The sequence below is a fragment of the Nyctereutes procyonoides genome, unplaced genomic scaffold (genome assembly GCF_905146905.1).
Source record: "Nyctereutes procyonoides isolate TBG_1078 unplaced genomic scaffold, NYPRO_anot_genome, whole genome shotgun sequence".
In the NCBI taxonomy this organism is placed as follows: Eukaryota; Metazoa; Chordata; class Mammalia; order Carnivora; family Canidae; genus Nyctereutes; species Nyctereutes procyonoides.
Window position 1 is genome coordinate 42783764 of NW_026575142.1, and position 26667 is coordinate 42810430.

General features: G+C 61.5%; 1 protein-coding gene across 2 annotated transcripts; it reads right to left on the minus strand.

The window, feature by feature from the left end:
- Positions 1-1398: 1398 nt before the first annotated feature.
- NKD2 (NKD inhibitor of WNT signaling pathway 2) lies at positions 1399-24524 on the minus strand. Of its 2 annotated transcripts, XM_055308157.1 has the most exons (9): positions 24270-24524; positions 23894-23973; positions 6232-6292; positions 4957-5084; positions 4681-4776; positions 4111-4258; positions 3805-3889; positions 3065-3192; positions 1399-2740 (listed from the first exon to the last, which is right to left on the minus strand). In XM_055308157.1, exons 1-9 carry the CDS (start codon positions 24409-24411, stop codon positions 2175-2177), a joined length of 1434 nt encoding a protein of 477 aa, XP_055164132.1. In that variant the 5' UTR covers positions 24412-24524; the 3' UTR covers positions 1399-2174. The 2 variants fall into 2 exon arrangements, with proteins under 2 accessions (XP_055164132.1, XP_055164133.1); XM_055308158.1 differs by lacking the exon at positions 4681-4776.
- Between the last annotated feature and the right edge of the window lie 2143 nt (positions 24525-26667).

The following is a 26667-nucleotide window of genomic DNA, read 5'->3' on the forward strand; positions in this document are numbered from 1 at the left end:
CTGTCTGGGTCCTACCCTCCGCTCTACGGGGGCGCTGCCAGTGTCTGATGGGAGCACGCAGCCCACGAAGCCGCGGAAGCCCAGGGTCCGTCTGCCTCCCCAGCTCCCCGCTGGGGTTTGGTGCTGCCCTCCCCACCCTCCCCGGCTGACCAGGGGACTGTCTTGCATGTAGTGGTCATCGTGGGCGGTGCCTTCACCTTCCCCAGGTGCCTCTGGCTCTCCACTCCCTCCTCCGGTGCTCCTAGACCCCGGCATCCAAAACCATGACTTGTCCCCCAAACTCTCCAGCTGAAGCCCCACCCAATGCCCCACACCCCTCTTGGGATTCCCAGCAGGCATTCTAGGCCCTTCCACCCGCCCCCAACGGCCACCCGACTGCCACCCGTATTCCCCAGCAGCACCCAGGCCTCTCCCTTCCCCTGGACCTCAGGGTCCCTGTCCCTTCCAGGCTCTATGGGCACTTCGACGGCAGGTCACGTGAGGCCAGAAGGAGCTCTGCTTGGAGTGAGGCTTCTCGAACACACACACTTCCGGGCTGAGACTCGTGGCTGGTTCACGCCTGTGTGCTGATCCTCCTGGTACCGAGGACAAGGTCAGGGCCTCAGGGAGCTAATGGGTTGGTGCCCAGGAGCAGACAGGAACGCCGATCCAGGCAGCAGGTGTGGGGGAGGCTAGTGTGCTGATGGGACACACAGGTCCCCGAGTGCAGAGAAACATGTAGGCTTTGGACAGAAATGAGGAAACAAAACAGAATGGTCCTCTGGGGTGAGGGGTGCTGTGGGGGTCTGCAGGGCAGGGGGTGCTGTGGGGGTCTCCTAGGGGCAGGGGGTGGTGTGGGAGGTCTCTCAGGTGTGGGGATCCCCAGGGCAGGGGGTGCTGTGGGGGTCTCCTAGGGGCAGGGGGTGGTGTGGGAGGTCTCTCAGGTGTGGGGGTACTGTGGGGGCCCTGGGGGAGACACCAGATACTTAGAAATCCCAAGACTGTTCAAGCAGGCACGCCCCTGGATGTCAGGAAGAGCAGTGGCAGGTGCTTCCTGGGGCCTCCAGACACATTCTGGTTTCCAGAGAGCGACTGTCTCCATGTCAGCCTTGGTCCACACGGCCCCGGATGTGGTGCCAAATGTCTCATTATGAGCCGAGTTTGGAGCTTAGGTTTTTGTTTAACTAGTAAAGTGTGTGTATGTGTGTGTGGGGGACATCCAAAAGTACGGAGCTGCGTGTGTGCGCGTGTGTTTCCTCTGCGTGTGATCAAGCACAGACGCACTCCCCGGCCACCGGCAGGGCGGATGCTCTGCACACTGGTGGCCACACGCTGGCTGACACAGGAGGAACGAGTGTATCTCTCTGAAAATCTTGTTTTAAAAGAGGGTGTGACACGTTCCAAAATGCACATATTTTTATTCGGCCTGGGGGATCTCACGCTTCCACCAATGTCCCACACGAGCACAGCACCCAGGACACGATGTCACCCGCACAGTCACAGGTCACCAGGAAGCCCACCTGCTCCTCGGGGACAAAGGTACAGTAGCTTCTGTGCCAGGGGACCGCTGCCCGCACCCCTGGGGCAGCCTCACGTCCCAGAGCAATTGTGCTTTCCCAAAGGGGAGCTGCCCCAAAGCCTGGTCATATCATGTCCACCTGCCTGCTGCCCACGTCCGTGTCCACTGAGGACACCAGGGGCACGCGAGTCCAGAAGCTGCCTCCTGCAGACCCTAGTCCAGCCTCACCCCTGTCCCCACCACCTCCCGCCATGTCCCGACACCTCTCCGTCCCACGTGGCTGCCCCCCTTCTGCCTGGCAGTCTTAGCGGCTGCATGAGGAGGGACAGCTGCTCCCGCCCACCCCTTCTGACTTCGTAATGAATAAATTATAGGGAGGGCCGCCTGACCAGGAACCCTCACCACCCCATATGGCCCACACGTGCGTCGGAGCGGAGCCCTCCAACCCCACAGGGCCTCAGGTGGAAGCAAACAGAAGCGATATTTATGCACAGTTCCTATGGGCTATAGAGAACAGCTTTGTAACTGAGCTGCCAGTGGCACATCCCACGTGTTCTCTGGACACGACATCCGTGCGGGCACCGGGCGGGGAGGGATGGGGGCGGGCAGGGGGACTTCCAGTGGGGTCCATCGGCACCACCTCGGTGGGGCCCCCGCCCGGCGCCGCATGCACACCCTAGGACGGGTGATGGTGGTGGTAGTGGTGGTGGTGGTGGTGCTCGTGGTGGTGGTGGTGCTCGTGGCGCTGGACCGTGGGCACCGCACAGCCCTCCCCTGCCAGCGCGGCCGGCAGGTCCCGCACCAGCTCGTGCTCCAGCACCACCGGCTGGCCCAGTGCAGCCTTGAGCGGCGAGTGGCCTTCCCTGCTCCTCTGCCGGTACCGCTTGTGGCCGTAGGGCTGCGGTGGGGGCGGCGGGGGGTGGTGGCCGTCCTGTGGGGCCTGGGGCGCAGCGGCCGGCAGGTAGTAGCCCAAGGCTCTCCCAGGCTTGCCCCCGCTGGGCGCCCCGGGCGGCCTCCCTGAGCCCTTGGGGGACTTGAGGAGCGGCTTCTCCGGCCCCTTCATTCGGGGCTGCACATCCAGGGCCCTGACGGTGGGTTCTGAGGCCACCAGGGGGGGGTCAGCCAGCACCTGGGACCTGCGGTGCCATGCAGAATGCGTATCCGACTCCTGGGAACGGGATCGGCTTTGGGGGTATGCAGCCTTGCCCGGGTGCTCCTGCTTGGCCTGCACCGGCGAGGACCCTGCAGACACAGGACCCCGGGTGGGTGAGACCCGCAAGAGGACCCTGTGGACATGGGGCCCTGGGTGGGTGAGACCCGGGGTGGGGGGAATCCTGGGGCCCAGGTGAGACCCGTGGCAGGCCCAAGGACATCTATCTCACCGTGGAGCAGATGTGCCCCCCACACACACCTAAACAGGGTGCCCACCCTGGACACAATGCTGTAGTGTGGTCTGTCACAAGGCCCCCAGGACACTCGGCCGGGGGGTTGGGGATGGCTCCCATTCCTGAGGCGTCTGTACCCAGGGCCTCGCAGCCTGGGTGCAGGCCAGTCCCCAGGACTTACCAGGTCCAAACTTAGATGTGTAGTTCTCTATCCCGGCCAGGTCCAGGTAGTGGTTTCTCCGCTCTGTGTTCTCATCCACACGGTATGGGCCACGCTCGCAGCAGGTGTGGGGTTCGGCACTGGGCTTCCTGCACACACCACAGGGATGAGGGCCCAAGTGCTCGACCCCGCACAAGGCGACAGCAGGCACTCAGAGACGAAGGGGTGCCTGCCGTGGGTGGTCTCGGGGTCCTGGGCAGTGGCCCTGACCGACACTTACTGCCCCACAGGGGAGCAGGAATAAAGCCGTCGAGGACAGCAAGGTCCCCAGCCACCCCAGAGGCCCCAACAACACTTCAGCACCACCGTCGGGAACACCTGCAGAGCTCGGAGAGCTGCATCATGAGAACCTGCGGCCGAGAGCAGTCAGCACCCTGCACCCTCCAGGTGACCATGGGAACCCCAGGGTGCTGGATCATGGCAGAGGGTGCATCTCCAGGCCAACCCACCACGGTCCTCAAACCTTGCCTGCTTCTCAGACACCGAGCGCCAGCTGCCAGGGGGGGCCCCAAGGCAGTGCCCTCACCCTGCTGGTGGGCAGGGCCTGGGTGCTGTGGCCATATCCCGCCCTCTGCACCTAGGTGCCTGGCTTGGTGGCTCTGTTCTGAAGGGCAGCCCTGAGGCCTACAGGGGACGAGGGGTGGGTTAGTTGCTCCCACAGAGGACAAGCCAGAGGATGTAGCTGGACCCCAGCCCCTCACCTGGTGTGTGCAGATGGCCTCTTGTCAGTCCCCCTGGGGTCCTCAGTGAGCTCAGCCTCCATCCTGCAGCGAGGGGGCTCCCGGTCTGCAAGAGGCAACAGGGCGTTCCCCTCATCCATAGCAGTTCACTCCCACACTCACTCACCTGACGGCTGCCCTCAGAAGGGATGGGGCGCAAACAGCTGAACAGGGAGGGAACAGTGAGCACGGTGGGGACAGGGTGTGTGGGAGGGGCTGCCCCTGGGGGCGGGTGGGCTGCTGTCTAATGAGGGGTCTCCGGGGTGTCCGAGCAGGGCAGCCCCTCACCCTGGCCTGTGGGGGGGCTGTCCTTTCTACCGCCGTAAGACTCAGGGCTGACGGTCAGCTTCACGCGGAGGGTCTTGCTGCTGCCAGAGGAGTGGTTGATGGAGGCATCGACGGCCTCGTAGATGGTGTGCATCAGGCTGGACATGTCCTGAGCATGGCCGTGACATCAGCGACACAGGTGGACCAGGCAGGGGCACTCCGCTGCCTGCGGGCGGCCTCCCCCCCCAGCCCTGCCATCTCGGCGGCTTTGCTGTCCCAGGGGCAGCTCTGCTGTTCCTGGGATCACACCTCGTGGACAGTTTACATTTGACACCGATTCTGAGTTCAGAAGACTAAGCAACCAGATGAACTGTGTCACCCCACACACAGGGGCCAGCAGAGGGGAGCGCAGGGGCACTCCCAGAGCTCCCACCACCCAGCCCTGGGGACCGAAGCCCAGATGTTACTTGGGGTCCTCCAGGAAGCAGCACAGACAGCTGCTCCCCACTAGCCTTCCCCGCCTGCCTGCTGGGAGAGCCCCAGCCTCTCCTCCCTCCAGAGCCCTTCCCTGTGGGCAGCCTGTCACAGCACCTCCCTGGTGGCCTTGCCACTGTGGTCAAAGCCATAGAGTGTGAACGTCCACTCCTGACGGTTGTCCTCCTCCACCGACACGTCACACTGGAGCGCCTGGGGGGCACAGAGGTGGGCATGTGGACAGAGGGGGACACACGGGACAGAGGGGGGCACGATGGAGGGGGGCACGTGGGACGGAGGGAGTCACATGGGTCGGAGGGGGTCACGTGGATGGAGGGGGTCACGTGGACAGAGGGGGACATGTGGATGGGGTGGGGGAGGGGAAAGACCTACACTGAGGTCCAGCGGCTTCCTGCCCAGCCCCCGTGGGCCCTCGTGGCCTGTGGCTCTGTCTCCATCCCCCGAGGTGGAGAGCTGTCCTGTGCCTTCGCGGCCCTCGGCCTTCTCAGGGGGCAGCGCCACTGCAGGGGGACAGGGCTGGGGAGGATCTTTTCTGGGCCCAGCAGGGATGTGGGCAGAAGGGTGCAGTGCGGGGGCCAGGGAGCCCCGGAGTCCTGGCCAGCCTCTGACCCCCCCCATCGCATCCTCAGAGCTGGCGGCAGGAAGGGCCCCGTCAGAGGGGAGGGCGGCCCCAGTGGGGTTAGCTGGGGCCAGGTGTGCAGTCCTGCCCCTGCCCCCTCCCCCCCCACCCCGGGCAGCAGCAGCTCTGGCGCCCAGGTGAGGAGGAGGTGCCCCTGCAAGGCAGGCCAGGATGACCCCACCCGAGGGGCCTCTGGGAGGGTGACTGCATCGTCCTGCTGCCCCTGACCCACATGGACCAGCTTCCCCGGACTCCAGGACCCAGGGGCATGTCTGTGCGCTGAGTGTCCGTGGGACAGCCCTTTGTCCCCAGACTCTGGGGATGGAGAGACAACACGCATTGGTGTTGCTGGGCTCATTTATCCTCCGGGATAGGAGCTCAGGCCTGTTCCAGCTCAGTAGCTGCGTATAAGCCCTCATCCTGGTGAGAGTGGGGAAGGGGCTCAGGGCCTGGGGCCTCAGCTACAAGGGTCACTCTGGTCACACCCTCCTGGTCAGCCTCCATGTACCCGCACCACTCACACCCCAAATGACACAGTTCTGATGACCGCCCATTGCACTCCACAGTGGGATCTGTTCTGCAACAGGTGCAGAGGTGTGCTGGGGACTCGGGTCAGGACGTCAGACCCAGACCCAACCTGTGCACTCGCCAAGTGGCTTTTTTACAAAGCCAGACCGTCCCACCAGTGTACATGGGCTCATGGATGCTCCAAAGACATAAAAGGTCAGGGGCCCCTCGGACTCCATCCTCTGCTTCTCAGATCCCCAGGTCCAAACCCCAATCTCCTAATTCATGTAAGGAGCCCCAGGAGAAATGTATGCCCGAGTGTATTTGAAGACAAATTGCCCTTACGGCTGGGACGTGTAGCTCACCTGCACCTGCCATCAGCCTCTAGAATGGAGCTGGGCTGGGCAGGACAGGCCACGGCACGCCGTCCCTGTTATCAGGGGCCCAGTGGCCGTGAGGGCAGCTTTCGGGCGTGGGCTCTGGATACAGCTACTTGGGGAGGTTCGGTGGGGTGGGCTTACCCTCTAAGGGACACTGGTCCTCCCAGAAAGGTCCCTCCTTCAGGTCCCCGCTGGGTGGCTCCTGTGGGAGGACAGGGTAGTGAGACAAGGAGGCTCAGTGGAGCAGACCAAGCATGAGCCCCAGGCTCCAGGACTGGACTCCAGCCTCCCAGACTGTCACCTGCTCTGGGCCCAGAAACACCAACCTGTCCACGCCCCACTGAGCCTCAGATTTTAGACAGCACCCCCCCCCCCCGCAAGGTGTTGTCCGGCTCCATCAGCCCCACGTCCATGGAAGCTGCTGCCAAAGGAGCCCTGTGTGCCCTGGACGAGTGGCCTGGCCTTTGCCTGAGACCCCCAGCCTCTGGCGGGGAACCTGGGCCCAGGACAGTGCCGGCTGCACTTGGGGCCCCCCGCAGGAAGCGCAGGCTGCAGGGGGAAGCACAGGGTGGGGGGCTGCCACACCGAAGCCCCTTGGCCACCTTAGTCCGCCCCAGGACCAGTCACGGCAAAGTGGGAACAGATCCCAGCACGTCAGAAGGGCGCTTTAGCTGCAGGATGGAAGTTCGCTCGGTGTCAGATGATTCACAGAAGTAAACAACACGAAGAAGCGGGAATGATGTCATCGGGGAAGCCTCCCTGAACCAAAGGGTGCCTGGAAGGCGTGGAAATGGCCACCCCAGGGACCAGAGCACTCCGCACGGTGGCTGGCAGGCAGCTGGCGTCCCGTGCTGCCCGGCGTCTCTGGCTCTGAGCCTGGTGCAGGGCGGGAAGCATGGGCCATGCTGTGCATGGACACAGCCCCTCTGCTACGTGACTAGAGTCCTCCTGTTCCCAACAGAACCGTTTCCCCCAACAGGAGTCACCTGGGCTGCAGACCCCAGCCTGGAGCCCGGGTTGGCAAGGAGCCCAGGGGCTCATCCCCCAAGGGCACCTGACACCCTAGCTGCTCAGGCCCAAGAGGCAGCAGGCAGGGAGGAATAGGGATCCCACTGCCACAGCACAGTCAGGATCCTGGCAAGGGATGGTGGAAGGTTCCAGACAGATCCACTGCCACCCCAGGCTACGGGCAGTGGGAGGGGACTGGGACTCGCTCCCTTCCACTAGTGGGCCTGAGTTCAGCGCCCCAGTGGGCAGCATGTGGGCCAGACTTACCCCCGCCCTCCAGCTCTCCTCTGCTCCCTAGACAGTCGGAATAAGAAGCCTTCTCACGGGGAGGTCAAGTGTACAAGCTGTCCAGGGCACCTCGGCAGGCATGGGTAGCTGAGGGGCCAATGGCAGGAAGACAAGGCCACAAACAGCCACAGAGCAGCCTCGTTTCCTGCCCCTCACGGCTCACCCAAAGCATCCGGAGCCCATGGTTGCACTGGCCCAGGACCACAGAGGATCAGAGGTGACCACAGGGGATCACAGGAGACCACAGGGGATCACAGAGGACCACAGGGGATCACAGGAGACCACGGGGGACCACAGGATCACAGGAGACCACAGAATCACAGGAGACTATGGGAGACCACAAGGGATCACAGGGAACCAGTGGGGCCATGGAGGACCATAGGGGACCACAGGGGATCACAGGGGACCACGGGAGAGCACAGGGGATCACAGGGGACCCCGGGGGACCACAGGGGATTGCAAGAGACCATGGGGGACCACGGGGGACCAGAGGGGGCCATGGGAGATCACAGGGGACCACAGGAGACCATGGGGGATCACAGGGGATCACAGGGGCTACAGGAGATCACGGGGCATGATAGGGGCCCGCCAGAGTGCTGGGCACACAGAAAACAAACGAGGTGCTGTGCGGTGGTTCTGCCTCCACCACCCCTGCCGCGTGCTCTCAGGTCCCTCAGCGGGGTGGTGCCTGGAGTCTCAGGCCATGGCCCACGCGGGGTGGCCTCCTCTGGGAAGGACGGGACACCGAAGGGTTATGTCAGTAGAACACAGGGACAGAAATCATCTTGCAGAGGGTGGTCAGCTGAGGCCCAGGCTGGGGGGCCTGGGGCCAGGTGCGGGGGAGCCCCCATCACTTTCTCCAGGGGCCCCAGCTGTGTGGACAGAGAAGCAGCCTGGCAAAAGGTCCCCAGGCTCTGACTACCCTGCTCCACGCATCCCGCAGGGTCCCCTGCCAGGCTAATGGTCAGTGCTCAGAGCCAGCGGGATTCTAGATGCTTCTGCCACAACTGAGCACTCTGCATGTGCACTACAATCGCAGAAGTATAAAGAAGAGCAGGATCTATTGCCCTCAGACCTAAGGATGAGGCCCACGTGTGCACGGCAACTCTGCACAAAGGAGCTAAAGTCATGGGCGGAGTGGCCAGAGCCCCAGGGCCTGCCTTGTGACCATGCTGTGCCCAGGGTACTATGGGGCACAAGACCCAGGGCTGGAGCATATCCCCGCCACCGGCGACTCCTGGTCACACAGAAACGCCCTTTCAGCTGTGCTACTCTGGCTAAACGGGGCCGAGAGCTGTAATTGGGACGCATCAAACCTACCACCAGGCCTGGCCTGCCGCCCCCCTGCCCGCGGGGATGCCCCCTCCCCAGAGGAGCCCCTGCCTCCTGCAGATAAGGGGTGGCTCTGTCCCTGCTGCCACTGTGTGGGCCTTCTGGTGGCTCAGCACACCCGGCCACCCACTCACAGCCAGGAACAGGGGCAGGGTCCACTCTGATGCTTTACTTGCTCAGCTCCTGCTTTACGAGTCACGGTTCGGTGGCCGTGGCCTCGGCTGCCAGTCCCCAGGGTGCCATCCCCATCCCTGGTCCCTGTTCCTCTCACCTCTCGGAAGAGGCCACCATCCACATCTCCTGCTGAGACTCTGCCCTAAGCCTCCATACAGACCTGAAGTCCTGGTCCCCCCCAGCAGGTGGCCCCCACCTAGACTGGTCCTGGTGAGCCTGGCAGACGCCGCCTCAGCTGCCCGTGGGTGCAGAGGTGTTGGGAGTTTGGAAGGAAAATCTCTGCTCCTGGCCTCCCCTGAAAGTTTCAGCCAGGAGGTCCAGCCACAGGCTCCCAGGGACCTCATGCCATGGCCCCGCCCCTGGGAGACCCCCACACACTGGAACTGTGGCAGTGCTGGGCCATTGGCTGCAGTGTGAGGGGACGGGCTCCTGGGTAAGGCCACAGTGTGGGGGGTGGGAGGGTTACTGGAAGGAGAACCGTTTCGTGATGCAAACAGCCTCTCCAGAAGGAGCCTGCTCTTCAAATTTCAATGTTCCTACACTCCTGGAGAAGTCGGTGCATCTGTGATTTAGCAAACACTCCTGGTTTTAAGGGTTGTCTGTTTTCCATGGAAATCCATCTCCGGACTCTTGGAGAGGCCCCAGGAAAGTGAGGCCAGGCCAGGTCGCTGCATCTCTCGTGCCTTCCTTCTCAACCTGTTAAAGTGCTGGCTTCCGAACCTGCTCTCACCTGCTCTCCATAGAGTGCGCCCGGATGGGTCTGCTGCAAACACAAGGCCACATGAGCAAGAGAGACACAGCTCCTGCCTCAAAGCCAGGTTCATGGGATTGGGGACAGATGGGCTGGAGGTGGTGGCTGTGTGTCTGCTTTGAAACTCCAAGAGGACTCTGCAGTTTTGCCCAAGAAATCTGTGTTCTACAGGGCCAGTGTTCACTCCTGCCCAGAAAGTGGCCCTGTGTGAGTCCAGAGGAGCAAGAGCAAGGATCCGAGGACATCCTGTTGTCCCCATGGAGGGCTGGGCTGCTGGCACGGGTGACCCTCCCTCTACCTCATAGGAGCCACCCTTGCTCGCTGCTGTGAACTGCCCCTTCATTTGCATTAAAACATGCAGAGTGGTCCCCTCCTGACCTAGAGCCTTCTGGAAATACTGGCCTGTTCCTTGCATGCAAGGCCCTCAAAGGGAGGTGGGCTGGAGGTGGGGTAGGGAGTCCAGCAGAGGGGAGAGAGGAGGGGGCGGGAGGGGAGGAGGACAGGTGGGGGTAGGAGGAGGAGGAGGGAGCTTGGGGTGGGGAAGCAGGGGAACTACCCAGGCAGGTGTGTTGCTGGTATTTTCCAGAACTGCTCTTGAAGTGACAGCCACTGGGGCTCCCCAGACCCTTAGGGGAGGGTGGCCTGAGATGGACCTTTAACACAGATGTCACCTGGAGGAGCTGTTGGCCCCATGTCCCCATGCAGTGGGAAGATGGTGCCCCTGGTTCAGAGCGCCTCTCCATGGCCTGGCCTGGCCCAGTTTCTGACCCGACAGGTGGAGCAGGTGGCTCTGCAGGGGCCGGGAGCCCTCACAACCACCTACCCTCCCGCTTCTGCAGGCAGCACCCCCCAAGCGGCCTGGGAACTCCCAGAGGCAAAGGGCTGTGGTGCCAGGAGCCCCCAGGACAGTTCAGCGGTCGCAGCCCCAGGTGCTGGGTGGCCAGGTGGTGGCCGGGTAGTGAGGGTGTGTGGGCCTCAGAGAGGAGGCTGAGGGCTGCAGGGAAGAGGTCCAGAGTGGGGGGTTGCCCAGGGCACCAGGAGGCTTCCGCAGCAGGTGGCCGAGGCCACTTTGGGGCAGTCTGGGGAGTATTTGGGCTGTTGCTTGGGTTGTCGGGTGCCAGACATAGGGTGAGAGCTGGGGAGTTTGGGGTCAGCATGCAGGAGTGGGCCACGTGAGGAGAGGCAGAGGGCAGGGCCAGGGTCCCCAGAGGAGTGAGGATAGGTGTCAGGGTCAAGGGTCAGGAGTGTAGGGCCCCAGAGTGGACCAGGACTGAGGGAAGGGGGAGGCTGCAGGTAGGGAGGAGATGGGAGCCCGGCCATGGGGCCACGGCCGCTAAGCCTCCAATGAAAAGAAGCCCCTCCTGCCTGCCAGGAATCGAGGTGCTTTTGAATGCCATCAGATGCGAGGTTTGGGGAGCAGCTGCCCCCAGGCTTCTAAGGCCACGGAGTTGGGCTCCTCGCAGGGCCTGTTGTGACAAGAAACACCTGAAAGGGAGGCAGAGGCCTGCTTTCTGCCCGGTCACCCTGGGGGGACGGAGCCTGACTCTGAGGCGACCCGCCAGCACGTCTGGAATCTGGAGCAGCAGCGGCGGCTTTGAAGTGCGCTGCGCTGCTTCCACGGCTAAACAGTTTCAGATGTGACAAGCAGTTCCGCGGGCTTGACGACGCCAACGCGAGTGCTGAGCCCGGAGGCCACGCCGAGGCCGCTGGACTCCAGAGGTGGCGGCCGGGATCGGCCCCTGAGGCCACGGCTTCCCGGGAGGCGGCCGGCCGGCTTCCCCCACCAGCGCACATGGTTTCCGGTTCTTTCTTCCAAAATTACAAGTCCTCAAGATCCGAAAGGGGCCTTTCCAGATTTTGTCCGTCAGTACTTCTTGGTTAGGACTGTTTAATCAGACTTTGTAATCACCAAATTTGGGATTTATGTCTAGAAACGCAGTAATTTGGATCAAAGGGTCTCCTGAAATAAATAAGCCTGTGCTCACGTGCCGGCGCTCTGCTGGAACCTACTTCCCGAATGAGGCCAGGCACCAAAAACGATTCCGGCTCTCCCTTTGTCTCATCCCCAACACAGTTTGCCATAATTTTGCTTGTTTTATTAAGATATGGGATATATTACATACCCGACCTACCCTGGTCTGGGGGATTAACAGCACCCCTCTCCCCCAAATGCCCAGACCCCCAAGAGAGTCCCTAAAGACCCCAACGAGGGCTGGAGGATGGCTGTCCAGCCCGCAGCAGGAACGGCTGGAAACCCACACCCGGGGGATGCTGTGGGAGACTCAGCCCAGCGGCCGCCCAACTGCACGGTAACGAGTGAGTGCATCACCAGGGGTGGACTCAGGCCACCCGAGGTGGGATACTCCACCTAAGACATCATCACAGCTATCAGTTAGAAGCTGACTGCAGACACCTGGGGGCCAGAACTCTCCCCCAAGCCTGGGGACAGGTACTTGTGGTACATGTGAACCACGCCGAAAGACACAAAACCTATAAGGACGCCAGCCCCAAACTGCATGCTTGTTGCTGGGCATCCACACCCCTCCAGGTCCAGACCTCATTCAGAAGAACATCTGGCTGCTGGGGTGGGAGCCGGGGGGGGGGGTGTTTCAGCACAGATGACACATGCATGTGAGTATACACACGTGTGTGACTGTATCTCATCCACATACACATAGGCACACAGGTAGGCACATGCACACACTATGCACACAGCACAATACATACATGCATATGCAGGTACACACTGCACACAGTTGCACATGCACATGCATGTGTACACAGTACACATGTACACACATGCATATGCAGGCACACACACACACAGATACACATATTCTACCTCAAACAATTGAGATGGGACCATAAATATGCCAAAAACGTCTTCAGTGACTTCCATTCTCAGCACACTGGAATTCTGTTTTCTGTTTAGCACTAACTGTCAGAGAAGCAGCTAATCTGCAGACTTGGTTTTCTTCTCCCAGACATGCCTGCTGCTGTTTGGCTCTTCAGAGTTAATGACTCATAATTCCACAGAAGAAGGAAAATCATGGGTAACCGGCCTTGCAAATCCTGCTGCTGTCCTCTGAGTTTCCTGGCCACAGAGGCCACAGAGGCCACACGGGAACCCCGCCTGCCCGCCCCGTCCTGTGCAGACGAGGTTGAAAGCACCAGGTGTCAAGGGCAGACCGAATCCAGCTCCCCTCCCTCCGACTCTCCCGTGGGAACCTCTGGACTCGCTTTTCCTTTCATTTGTATTAAACCCTTATGTTTCCACTCAGAGGAAGCCTAATTCCAAAGTTGGAAAAGAACCCGTGCATTTTAAGTTCATTTTGGGGGGTTTTGTTTATTTTAATTTAGGAGGCTCCATATGTTACCATGCAGTGCAAGCGCTGAGCAGAGAAACACAGGCTGGAAATGCTGAAGCACTGGGATCAGGTCACAGCACCGGGACCCCGGGGACCGAGCTACTCTGGCAAACCTGACAGGCACCATTTCTGCCTTTGAAAGCACCTTCCTGGCATCAGGTGGACACGCGGTGGATGCCCCCTACCTGGCTCTGTGGTTGTTGCCGGAGCTCCTGAGCTCAACGGGGCACGGGCACCCTCCTGCCCCTCTCACATCGGAGGAAACGCGCATAGGTCTTCCTTAGGCAAGGATCTCGACTTAGAAAAGAAATTGTAGGTGCCCAAATGAGCCCCGAGTGGAGGCACAGTGGCTCCCAGGGTGAAGACACATGGATCTCGCAGGAGGCCTGGCCACACTGCTCTCTGACCTGGGGCTGACCCCGCCTGGCTTCCCAGGTGCGCCCCTGGCACTGCAGGCGCTCACCTGGGGGCCTGCTGCCTCCCCAACCCAAGAGTGACCTGTGTGGTAGGGTAGGCGGGCCTGCTGGTTGGAGCACAAGCTCTGCACGGTCCGCCTGCTCGTCAGCTCTGGGCTGTATGGCTCCAGGCAAATCCCCTAACCCTGCTGTGCCTTGGTTTCCTTCCCAGGGAAGGGGAAAGGAGGCTGAGGAGTTGTCCTGATTATGCTGGCAGCCGCCAATAGGTCCCTGTCCCGTGAATGCATGTCAAGAGGGCAAACTTCAGCTCCCTCCGGTCCTGCTCTCCTGCCACGAGATTTAAACATTTTTTTCTGGGCGCCTGAGAGGCTCACTCGGAGAGGTGTCTGCCTTCGGCTCAGGTCGTGATCCCGGGGTCCTGGGGTCGAGCCCCATGTCGGGCTCCCAGCTCAATGGGGAGCCTGCTTCTCCTTCTCCTCCCTGCTTGTGCGTTCTCTTTCTCTCTCTCAAATAAAAAAATAAATCTTTTTTCTCTGGCTGCCTTAAAACCTTTCTCCTTATCACTGACTTTCAGCAATTTGACTGTCGTACATACAACCTGACACAGGTTTCTCTATTTGCTTGGAATGCATGGAGTGTCCTGGGCCTGTGGTTTAGAGTTTTTATCAAATTTTTGATTTGGGGCCATGTTTCCTCAAGTACCTGCTTGCTCCCCTCCTGGCTGGGGGTCCTGCAGTCGGGGAGCCCTATGCATATGGCACCGTCAGGCCCCTCTGCCCTCTGTGCTCCATCCTGGGCCATGTGCACTGCCCCGGCTCCCAGGTGCCTCATCTCTTCTCCTGCCGCATCCACCTGCCAGCAGCCCCATCACCGCTGCTCACTCTGATGCTGTGCTTCCATGTCTAGAACTTGCATTTACGTTTTCTAGGATCTTCCTGTCCTCTTGGGCACACAGGTATGTCTATAACCCGTTTTAGCACCTCTGTGTGCTATGCCCATCCCGTCGTGGCTCAGTCTGCTTGTATCGGTGGATTTTCTTCAGGGTACGGGTCATTCTCTCTCCACTGTGCATGTGCCTGGACAGTTTCGCTTGTGCTGGACATTTCCACCATCTGTGGTTTGGGTCATTTCATTACAGACAGCGTTGTGTTTTGTTACGCGTGCATTGTTTTGGATGGAGGTTCCTTTCAAGCTTCGTTAGGGTGGGGCTGGGTCAGCCCTAGGGGGGACTAAGCCCCCACACTGTCTGGACCCCAGGAGTTGGGGTGTCCACGCATTTCAGCAGCCCCTTCCCAACTTCTCACCCACGTGCAGATCAGCCCCCACTGGGGACCTGCGGGGACCCCTGCACAGACACCCGCTCTCCAGTGGCCTGGGAACTTAAAGGCGCTTCAGCCTCTCAGGGATCCCCGCCCACACTGCCTGCTGTCTGAGCATCGCTGTGTCACACATGCTGTGCAAGGTGGAGGGCAGACCCGGTCCCTGCATCTCGGCCAGATTAATATCCTCCTGCATCGGTTTTCAGGCATGAGTGGCCCTCAGCGCAGATGCCTGTGGAGTCTAGGTCTGGGTGACATCGGTTCTCGTCCACAGGCTCAGGCACTCTGCCCTACGAGGGATATTTTTACACGAGGGTCTGGAAAGAGCCGAGACACCAAAACGTCGACTGATCAAGATTCTGTCCATGTTCCCTCGAGTAGAATCCACCGTGGGCTGTGATCCAGCGTCCCCACGCCTTTAACGTGGCATGAGCTGGATTTCTCCCAGGACGGGACCACCAAGGAAGGCCTTCTCCCCTGCGCTGTGAAAGGCAATGCATGACCCTGGCTGGGAAGAGGGCAGCCTGTGCCTCCCAACCACGTTCACGCTCAGTGAAGCGTTTCCTCATCCCAGGAGGCACGCTGTGCATCATTCCGATGGTGTGCCTCCCTATTTCCACATTCACACTCCGAGAACATGTCGTCCGCCTCCAAGAGATAAACTACAGAAACACCAGCGCTAATGATCTGATTTGCCTCTTACATTGGAGGAGCCCAGTGTCCAGTAAACTCAGAGACGAGCAGGGGTTTGCAGCCCCTGCAACACACTCTGCACTGATTTGGTAGATGATTCCTTGAAGTACATGAAAACTACCTTCTCCGACTCCAGTTGCAGAGGAAGCAGACACAGGGGCTTGCTACCCTCCAGACGGAGCCTCCTGGAGCTGTGTTGACCACTTGGCAGCCACGGCCACGCGTGCCTTTTTACATTTGAAGTTATGAAAATGGAACCACGTTATAAATCCATTTATCTGCTCCATCAGCCACATTTCAAGCACCAACGTGGCCAGCAGCGACCCTGTGGGCAGTGCGAATAGAGACCATGCCCAGCCTACTGGACGGCATCCGGCCCCACATTCCCACCACAGATGGGGAACCTGAGGCCTCAGCCCTTTGGGGGCCACAGGGACAGCCAGCTGGACTGTAGCCCATAGGACAGCACCCTGCAATGGCCTCGGCGAGCTCCTCTGGCCCAGCCCCTGGCTACACTGAGTGAGCCCCAGGTGCTTCCACATCGGAGGCCTGATGTCTGACCTGCTGTGTGGCTACGAGTGGACGGCCACTGCTGTCGTGGCATATGGACTTTGGTGTGCTCAGCAGGTGGCTGTCCCGGCCGTGGCACCCTCCCTGGACACCCGGGAGGCAGGCGCCTGGTCACATGCTCCTCCTGCTGCTGTGGGCATCCTGGGCCCCTTCCGTTTGGGGTTTTCTTTTTTTTTTTTTTTTTTTTTTTTTATAAATTAATTTTTATTGGTGTTCAATTTACCAACATACAGAATAACACCCAGTGCTCATCCCGTCAAGTGTCCCCCTCCGTGCCCGTCACCCATTCACCCCCACCCCCGCCCTCCTCCCCTTCCACCACCCCTAGTTCATTTCCCAGAGTTAGAAGTCTTTATGTTCTGTGTCCCTTTCTGATATCTCCCACACATTTCTTCTCCCTTCCCTTATATTCCCCTTCACTATTATTCATATTCCCGTTTGGGGTTTTCAAGTCACGCTGTGGTACAGGCTCTAAAACCTGAGCCAGGTAGAGGCCAGGAGGGACCCAAGGTGCTCACAGGAGGGCTGCTACATGGGCGGCCAGGGGGGGATGGGTGTCCACTGGGCAGCCCCATGCTCCGCCCATCATCAGATCCGTGGGGGTGGCCCCGGGGGCAGAGGCTCAAACCCGTCCACCACCGAGGGAAGAGGCTTTCGCAGGCAAACAAGCAAAGCAGATGGCCAGAGAGCCCGCTGTGCCCTGTAGAGCTACCAAGGTGTGCAGGACGTTAATAACGAGGGACATGCTGCCTCCTCTGGGCAGGCCCTGGTCCCCACGGGGCAGCGCGCAGAACCATGCTCCCACTTCTCTGTTGGTTCGCAGACAGACGGACCTGTGACTGCTGGCGGCCTTCTGGAATGCCGCCCTCCTTGGGAGGCCCTCGCACGGTTCCACAAAAGGACAAGGGAGGTGCAGGCTGAGGATGGGTACCGACTGGCTGGTCAGGGCCCCGCCTCACAGAGACAGCTTTCAGCCACCTCCCTACAAGGAGCGAGGAAGGGGGCAGTTACCCTATGACCTCGAGACTCCGGATAGGAAGCCTGCAGAGCAGCTTCTATCCAGAGCTCGTGTGGGGCTGGCTGCCAGTGTTCACCCCATTTCCAAAGAATTTATCAAAACAAGTGTAGCTGTATTAAGATGCTTCTGGAAAGCCTACTCCATATCTGGAAAGCCAGGCTCCAGGATTCCTGGGCAAATGAAGGCCAAGCCTGAAGCACCCCCAGAGCAGACAGGGTCACTCTGTACCCTGTGGGCAAGGCTCTGCAGTGCAGGAGGGGCCCAGAAGGTTCTGCAGTCCAGCCTGCCCATGGAGGCTTGTGGCCAAGTGCAGAGAAGGAGCAGGTCTGAGCAGGCCCAACATGGGTGGAGGAGGATCCAGTCCATCCAGGAGGGGCCCCCGGGTCTGGAGGGTGCAGAGTGGGCAGGGATGCGGAAGGTACCTGGGGAGGAACGCAGGGCCTGTGAGACCTCAGAAACCCAGCTCCAGCTGGGCCGAGGGGTACAGCTTGGGGGTACTGGGGAGATGGATTACATGGGCAGGTGGGAGAGCAGGGCTTTGGAACAGGTGGGGAGACTGTCCAGAGACCCCGACAGCTCAGACATTCATGGGCAGGGTGGGCCGGAAGTGACACATGAAACCCACAGAGCAGGCCACCAGGAAGGGGGAAGTCAGGGGGTGGGGGTCGATGGGGGGAGCAGGACAGCTCCAGGTGCAGGGATGCTCACCTGGCCACGGGCAGCAAAGGGGCAGAGGCTCCGTGAGAAGCCGGCACTGGTGGGGACGTGCATGGCCTGGCCAAGGACAAGAGGTTCTCGATCTCGGATGGTCTGAGCAGCTGGCAGAAATGCCGAGCCATGCAGGGTTGTCCTGGGCAGACGGAGGCATGGACATAGGGTGGGGAAGACAGCTCAGGAGTTTAATCCTGGCATCACCCTGGTGGACAAGACCAGTGGGCAGCTGAACAGACACTCCTGGGTCGTGTGAGGCACACTGATGCCCTAAGGAGTGGACAGGCACTGGGGACAGGGTGCTGGTCAGACAGGCCAGGTGCCCAGGATGGAACCGTGGGCACGATCCTGCTCCTGGACACTGAGCATGAAATCCTGACCTTACCTGCAGGAGGCAAAGAATGTGCCAGAATGTGCCATGTGTTAGCCTATGGGCAGAACTCCGGGTCAGCAGAGAGGTCAGTGCCACCTGAAACCTTCCCATGACATACCTGGGCTGGCCTACCATAGGCACTGAGGCTGTCTGCACAGCAGGTGGGGGCAGGTGGGTGAGGCGGGGAGGGGAGAAGGGGGGAGTGGAGAAGAGGTGAGAAGGGGTGGGGAAAAGAGGGGAGAAGGGGGGTGGGAAAAGAGGGGGTGGAGAGAAAAGGGGGGGAGCAGGTTGGGGTGGGGATATGGGGGCAGGGAGTGGGTGGAGGCAGCAGGTGGGGGTGGGGAGCAGGGGAGGCAAGGAACAGGCCACCTTCAAGGGCGGCTGCAGACCAGAGCCTGCAGGGAGGAGCTTCAGTGGGAGGAACAGTGTGGAGGTGCCAGGAGGAGGGCCTGTCCCCCCTCCCCCACCCGGGCCCTGGCCCACAAGGAAGGATAGACTTGTCCTTGGAGGGTCAGGAGGAGAGAGGGAGAAGGTAGAGGGAGCCACATGGGGCCTCTCCTGTCCCTGAGTTTCTGCAAGAGGACAAGTCCCAGAGGGACAGGACTTGGGACCTGAGACCCCTGGTTACAGGAAGGCCGAGGCCTAGGGAGGGCCGGCCACCGCAGTGGGCACAGCCTCACCTTCCCCAGGCTGAGGGCCGGGCAGAGCAGCCTCCTGGCCATGCTCTGAATGCCCATCATCCAGATGCAGCATGGCTGTGCTAACGTGATCTCCAGGTTCAGTTTCTGGGTTAAACCACACCCTGCTTGTTCCTGCCTCAGATTCTAGAGCTCAAAACTAGTTACGCTTTCCTTGGAAGACGCTGCTGAACCAAAGGAAAACAAATCCTTCCTGTTCTGGCTGTGGCCAGGCTGCCTGCCGCCTGAGCCGATTCCAGCAAGCACAGAAGCGGGGAGCCTGGGAGAAAGGGTGTGGGGTCCCCACCGGGCCCTGCACCCAGTGTCGCCCAGGCTTCTCAGCAGAGGCAGCCCCTGGTGAGGGTCCTGATAACAGCCAGCACTCTGTTGAACAGCTCGCCGTCACACACAGGGGCGCATCTGGAGCGGAGGGCAAAGGAGGAAGGTTCTCTCCTCGAGTGGAAATTCAATGACGTGGACGCACAGGGTGACCCCACACACCAAGCATCGTGCAGGGGCACCTGGGGTCAAGTTGCACAAATGAGGCAGAACTGAGTCCACGAGAGCTCATGGTGTGTATCTGGGGAGCACCAGCCCAGCACCTGGGAGGGAAATGAGCGGAGAGAGCCCGCAGGTTCCAGGCCAGGGTCTTAAAGGCCTCCAGAGAGGTGAAGTGTGAATGGACACCTGAAGGAGGGGAGCTGAGCTGTGGGGATGGGCTTCCAGCACAGTGAGCTGAGCTGTGGGGATGGGCTTCCAGGCAGAGGGTGGCACATGCCAAGGGCCTGGGGCAGGACCAGGAAGGAGGCAGGAGCAGAGTGGGGGCCACTGAGCAGGTTCAGAGGTGGCCAGGTGAGAGGTGTCAGTCTCCCAGACTGTCACTGAGGAGGTGCTGGCATCACCTCTGTGTCCCAAAGGCCCCCTCACCTCTGGTGGGGGAGGAGCGTGGGGGAGGACTGGCAGGAGGGAAGGGCATGGGGAGTGGGTCGCAGTGGACAGGGGTGGAAATGGCCGATTCTGGCCCACTGCAAAGAGCTCGAGTTGATGGGTCCCCCAGGCACAGGATGGGTGGGACAGGCAGGGGACGAGGGCCCAATGCTGACATGGGGGTGGGCAGGTGTCCTGCAGGGAGGGGGGTCTGGGTGGAAGACCGGAACCCCTGGGGGTGCTGGTGCGCACAGGCAACCCCTCAGAATCTGTGGGCCCAGGGGTTTCTGGGGTCCCCAGTGCACTCCTGATGCTCCTCTAGTCGAGCAACGTAAGGCAGTGCCCATAAAGCAGCCTGAGCACGTTCCAGCTGTCACAGGTGCGGGCGACTGAGTCGCAGTCCTGCTTCTAACAGACTCCCTGGGCGGAGCCCCTGCCAGCCGCCCTCCCTCCCAGCTGGCGGCGGGAGAACACGCAAGCTGACCAGGGGGCCTCGGGGAGCACAGCCCTGGTGCTCCACTCAGCCGAGAGCTCCTCTGGACACCAGAGGCCCGTGTGCTTGCCGAGCTTCGCGGCGCCCAGAGCAGAGCAAGCCTATAGCTGCATCCTGGGATCAGCTGCTCCCGCTGTCACCCAGGGTGGCGGTTCTCGGGTGCTCCGAATGGGGGCCTCCGCGGATGCATGGTGCCACTGCATGCTCGACAGAGAGCCCTGCCCACGACGGCTAATCCCTGTGAGGCCACACGACGTCCAAAGGGCGCATCCTGCCTCTGCATATCCATGGGTGACATGTGGGGCCAGACGGTGCCCCCCCAGTCCATGCCCCCCAGAAACTCCGAATGAGACCTTATTTGGAAATGGAGTCTGTGCCCAGTGATTGGTTAGGACACTGTGGCGCTGGGTTTGGGCTGATCCCAGCCAATGGCCTGTGTCCTTGTCAGGAGGAGGGGACCCAGAGACACGGGAAGAGGCCGCGTGCAGACCCAGGCTGACATCGGGCAGGGGCGCCTGCTGCCCTGCTGGGGAGACCAGGGAGCACCATCCTCTGGAGCCGTCAGGGGAGCACAGCCCTGTAGACACCTTGATTGTGGATGTCGGGGCTCTAGAACAGGGCAGAAGGAATGTCTGTGTGACGTGTGGCACCTGGTTACAGCAGCCCCAGGTGACCAGCACAGGTGGCCCAGGTGGCTCTTTTATAGGATTATCTTAGAATATTTGGTTCTAAGGCATTCCCAGCATGTGCTTGCATCGATCAGCTATTGATCAGCTATTGATCAGCTCGAGGAAGATGAACCATCAAGTGTCCTGGGGCCTGGTGCATATGTAAGAGGGATGGTCCAGCTTCCTCCAGGAAACATGACCCAAACCCTTATGGTGGTGTCAGGCCAGATCTGGGGATGCAGGGACCCCACAGTGCTGGCTGGCCCCTCTTGGGCTCAGCGCATGCACACACACACACACACACACACACACACACATACATACATACAGGTGTCCCCACACACCAAGACAATCAGGGTCACAGGTCACACCTTTCACATCCCTAGGGAACAGTTCCAACAGGAACTGGCTGTCCCCCCTGTGATCACGACCCTGCTGCCCCGAGGCTGCCCCCCTGTGACTACAACCCTGGTACCCCAAGGCTGTCCCCGCTGTGACCACGACCCTGCTGACCACTGGCTGTCCCCCCTGTGACCACAATCCTGCTGACCACTAGCTATGCCCCCCGTGACCACGACACTGCTGCTCTGAGGCTGTTCCCACCTGTGACCATGACCTTGCTGCCCTCATTCCTTGTGGTTTTCATGCATGACCTCAGCTGCTCCCCATCCCTAGAACCTTGTGCTGAACCCGCCAGCACCCACATCCCCTGGCACAGCCCTGGCCAAAAGGGGGCAAGCGATTAGATTCTGCCAAGATCAAACAGCAGCATTTCCCAGAGTCCATGAGGCAGACTCTTGGATTGTATTCTAGACCTAGAAGCAGCCAGTCCACCTGCCTAGAAAACACTAATACCTACGAGTGTGTCAGACGAGAACCAACCAGGCACCGGGAGCAGCATCACTGGTAAAACCAACCTCAGTTCCTTTGTTTTGGGGGAAGAGGAGAACAGGCGACAGCATGTGGACACACACTTAAGTTCCACAAGGTCATCAGCCATAGTTCTTGTGCAACACAGGGGACACAGTGTGCATGGAAACACAGAGTGGACTTCAGAAAAAGAGCATGGCCCTCCACCCCACCGGGTGTGCTGCACGTCCCAGGCTGGCCTCCCCTGGGCACCACCTGGGGGGACAGGGGCCGTGACACACTTCTGGGCACCACACAGAGAGAAGGCTGCAGAACTCAGGGATAGAAGCAGGAGGGACATAGGACCAGACCACCCAGTGTCCCTGACCGAGCAATTTCCAGGGGCAGAACCAGGAGCAGGGGTGTGTGGTGGAGGTGGGTAGAACCACCCCAGGGTAGCTCAGTGACGTGGTGGCAGCAGGGGCCCTGTGCACCCCCGCCAGCAGGAGGCGAACCTGGCCAGAGGTTTGTACCCCACAGCCGAATGAAGGAGTAAAAGCCATGCTGCTGTCCTAAAGCCAAAGTGTGTATAACGCAAGGACATCCTGTTCTGAGAGTTTGCTCTTTCTGTACGTTGGTGTTAAAAGCACCCTGATGGCACAGGCTGGGCGGCTAAGAAACGCATTTAGTTCTCGCAGTTTGGAGGCTAGAAGCCCAAGGTCCAGGCGAGGGCAGATCCCGTGTCTGGTGAGGCCCCTTTCTGATTTTCAGATGGCAGAGGGGACAGGGACCTATCTCTCTGGGGCCTCTCGTAGGGGCCTTGACCCTGCCATCGGCGCTCCATCCTGGTGCCCTGAGCACCTCCCGGAGCCCCTGCCTCCTGACACCGTCACCTAAGGGGCTAGGTTTCAATAGATGGGTTTTGGAGCAATATGAACATGCAGGCCACAGGAGAGGACCAAATAGTAAGAGAACAACCCAAGCCACACCCCTCAGCACTCTTAGACATGCTCCAAGAGTGTGGCATCTGTCCACCTGAAAGACCCTCAGGGCCCCAGCTGCAGGCTCTCACAGGCCTGCTGGTGGGGGGGACCCCTGAAGAGTCACTGCCACATTCTGAACAAATGAGCGCACTTACCCAGACACCTCTAGGGACTGAGAGGACAGTGCCAGGCCCCCTGCCAGGCACCCAGAAGGACCCCAGGCCTGAGCGCGATGTGAGTGCACACGCAGGTGACTGATCACAAAGAGACCGAGCCTTACGGGCCCCTCCCTCCCTCCCTAAGGCAAAGGGAACAGGCGGAGAGATGCAGAGCTGGCCCCCCGCTGCTCTCTGGGCCTTCCTGCCCTGGTCCCCGAGCACAGGGAGCACATGTCCATCCAATGTTACAACAATGTACCCAGAAAATGCCTTAAAAAGTATTTCCTGTCTTTCTGATGTGCACAAAAACATCACCCCCAGAGAGCTGGAGCTGCCACTCTCGCATGTGCTCATCTCAGGGCCTATCTGAGCCCCTCCTCAGAACGCTGCACAAGCGTCTGCAAACAAACTTAGATTTCTCTTTACCAACCGGCCAGGAAAATGTCCTTCGTAAGAGGGGGCTGACATCCCCATGTGCTGGTGTGCTCTGCCTGCGGGGGACTTCGGGCCCGTGGAGGTCTCAGCCATCTGGTGTGGCCACCAACAGGGATCCAGCCAACACTGTGCAAGCACCACCTTGTCCTGCTTGGCCAATATGTGCCGATCTAGTTTACCCCAGGTCCCCCTGGTACCTCAGGCTGGGGCAGTTCTCTCCTTCTAGACTTTCAAACCCACTCTCAGGGTCAACCTGGTCCTGCGGTCTGGGACCCTCAGCCACTCCATCTGGAGCCCCCCTGCAGGCCAGCGGTCACCCAGCTCGGGGATGGGAGGCGTGGTGGCCTCAAACCCCAGCCACCTTCACAGCGCAACCAGTAATCCTAACACACGGCCAAGCTGCCCCCACCTCCAATGGGATACTGAGGCTTGGTGCCACAAGACCCCAGCTCCAGACTCAGAGGCTGGGGAGGGACAGGCTCTGGGTCCAGCTGGCATCACTCTGGCCAGCCGCCTCTCTCTTGGGCCAGGGGTCACCCCCTACCCCGCCCCCCACCCGCCCCCGCCGCAGCCTGTGCCCCCACGAGCCTACCTGCTTGCCGCTGGTGCTTCGCTCAGCCTCCTCCGTGCCTTTGCAGCCGCTCGCGAACGCGGACACCACGGAGCTGTCCCCTGCCGCCCCGCGAGCGGACGGACGCGCGGGAAACGGTGCCGCGGGGAAGGAGACGCGCCGTCAGCCCCGGGCGCGGAGCCTGTGCCGTGCCCCCGCCCGGCGCGCCCACCCCGGCTCCGCGTGCCCCAGCGCGCGGCGCAGGGCGCAGGGCTCAGGGCTCAGGGCTCAGGGCTCAGGCCGGTCGGGGGCGCGGGGGGGCACCTATGCACTCCCGGGGACCCCGCGCCGTCGTCCCCACCAGGGCGGACGCGCCCGGCTCTGGCTCAGGGTCCCGGCCGCCGCCCCGCGCGCTCACCTTCGGGGCTCTCTCTCCGCTGGGCGGCTGCGGGGGCCGCGGCCGGCGGGCGCGCTGGGGATGGGGGCGCCGGGGAGCGGCCGCGCCCGCCCGCCGCCTGCCGCGCCCGCGTCTCACCCAGCCTGGACTGCGCCTTCCCCATGGCCGCGCTCCGGGCGCCGCGCTCGGGGGCGGGGCGAGGCACGGGGACCGGGACCGGGAGACGGGAGACGGGAGACGGGAGACGGGAGACGGGGACCGGGACCGGGAGGCGGGGTCCGGGAGGCGGGCGACCGGGGGACGGGAGGCGGGGACGGGGACGGAGCCAGCTCGGCCACGGCGGCCACGGCGGCCCGGCTCCCTCTGAGCGCGCGCGCCCGCGCCCCGGGCTTTAAGCGCGGCCCCCGCAGCGCCCCCCGCGGCCGCCGCCCGCAGCGCAGGGCGCCCGTGGACCCGCCCCCGCCCCCACCGGCCTCTCCGCCTTCGCCCGGGAGCCCTGGGGGGGTGGGGTGCTGCCAAATGGGAAGGTGGCGAACGGCGCACGCCAGCGCGAGGCCCTGGGAGGAGCGGCCAGGAGGGTGGGCAGCGGCGGGTGGGCGCCCGCTGGGGGCAGCTCCCGACCCCCTCACCGGGCATCTCTGGGCGGGACTCCCCACTCTAGAGGGGCTTCAGAACAGCCTGCCATCTGCCCTGCCCTGGGGGTGGTGGTGGTTGGGAGCAAGCTTGGGAAGGGGGTGCCCCGGGGACCCAGTCCTGTCCTGGCTCCTGTGAACCCAGGGCTTCTTCCCCAAAGGTCCAGCCCCAGACTCTGCCTGGCACATTATTCAAAGACAAGAAAGGATGGAGGTTGTGTCACAGGCTCGACACACTTCACCCCCTCTCCTTTGGCCTTGGCTGGAGCATGGCTTTTGCTGGACTTCTGGGCAATAGTGGGGGTGTCAGCTGGCCCTGGGGCACCCCAGCCTGGTCACCTGCACACAGCCTCCTCCACGCAAGGGACGTGGCCACCTGCACACCTTTGACCACTCTGCCTCCTCCCCAGAATCGTCCACCTGCTCTGCTGACCCCTCCCTCGGTGCCCACTCTCAGCACCCCGTCTGTGCCTTTCCCTGCAGCCCTCGCCCTGGGAGGATCCCTCCCCTCCCCCTCTGCCCCACTTGCCTCAGTAAAACCATCCTTCCTCACCCCTGCCCTGCACCCCAGCTTGCTACTTCCACACGACTCCTTCCCTCACTTGGCCTCAACCTTCCCTGCCCACTGTGCTCCTCTATCTCCCACCGCGGTTTCTGCGGAGCCTGTGCCTATCCCCCCATAGTTCCCACATTTCTGATCTCTGCAGATGTCCTCACCATGGCCCAGTGCCAGCTCCGAGCCTTGGAGGTAGGCCACTGTGCCCAAGGTAACTCACCTGCCCAGGCCTGGCCCACCTCCTCCAGGGGGCCGGGTCTCCCCAGCTCACCCCTACAGGCCCCACTGCTGCCTGGGCTGTCCCTACCCCTCCGCCCTGGGAGCTTGACATCCAGCCAAGCCCCAGGGGATGCTTTAGTGTGTCCTTGTGCAGCTTTCAGCCCTCAGGGGCAGGTGCTGGCCCTCAACATGCACAGCTGGCCAACAACAGGCTGCAGATTGAACCAGAGTCCTGCTCCTGACCCTGGAACACCCCTGCACCAAGCTCAGCCAGGACCCAGGCTGCACACAGGGCATGAACACCTGCCACAGGAACCGTGCCATGGGCAGCTTGGATGCCAGCCGTCCCCAGTGTCTGTCCTCAGGGATCTCCATGGAACGCCTGGCCGTGCGGGCCATCGGTCCCTTCCAGGGGAAACTGGTTCAGGCTGAGCTCTGACCATCGTGTGTATCAGCGGGGCCCCCAGCCGGGTGTTGTCCCAGCCTGCCTCCCGGTCATGTAGGCTGCCACAGGGTGGCAGCTGGACTCCTGGCCATGCAGAGGCTCCCAAGAGAGGCCGCCTGCCCAGCTGGCTGGAGAACACAGGCCAGGGAATGGACAAGTGCTTTATTGGCTCCAAATAATTTATCAATTGCTTTAGTTCCTAGGAGGAACCTCAGTGAGGGGTCTACAGAGGGCCCTTCACTGACTCGCATGCTTCTGACTCGTGTTACAGCCACCGAGGGGTGCAGTGCCAGAAACCTGACCAGGTGCCAGGGCAGCGCCATTGCACACGGCTTTCACTGAGCACGGCCCATGCCCCAGGCTACGCCAGAGCAGGAAGTTGCCCTCCGTCCATAGGGGGACACAGAAACAGACAACTCTCACCACTGGGTGGATGGGCGGGGCTCTGACACAAAACCCTGGGTGCCTGGGCACGGACACTCCCCAGCTCCCTCCCCAGGAGCTCCTGGGAGTCACCTGTGCTGCTGCCCCAACCTCACCTGGCTATACCTGTAGGGATGACCCTCT

Coding starts and splice junctions, on each gene's coding strand:
- NKD2 (XM_055308157.1), bottom strand. CDS start 24,411: ATGGGGAAGGCGCAGTCCAGGCTGGGTGAGACGCGGGCGCGGCAGGCG. Junction 23,974..24,269: donor GCGGAGAGAGAGCCCCGAAG/GTGAGCGCGCGG, acceptor GCGGGGCGGCAG/GGGACAGCTCCGTGGTGTCC. Junction 3,890..4,110: donor CAGCCCCCCCACAGGCCAGG/GTGAGGGGCTGC, acceptor TGCCTCTTGCAG/ACCGGGAGCCCCCTCGCTGC.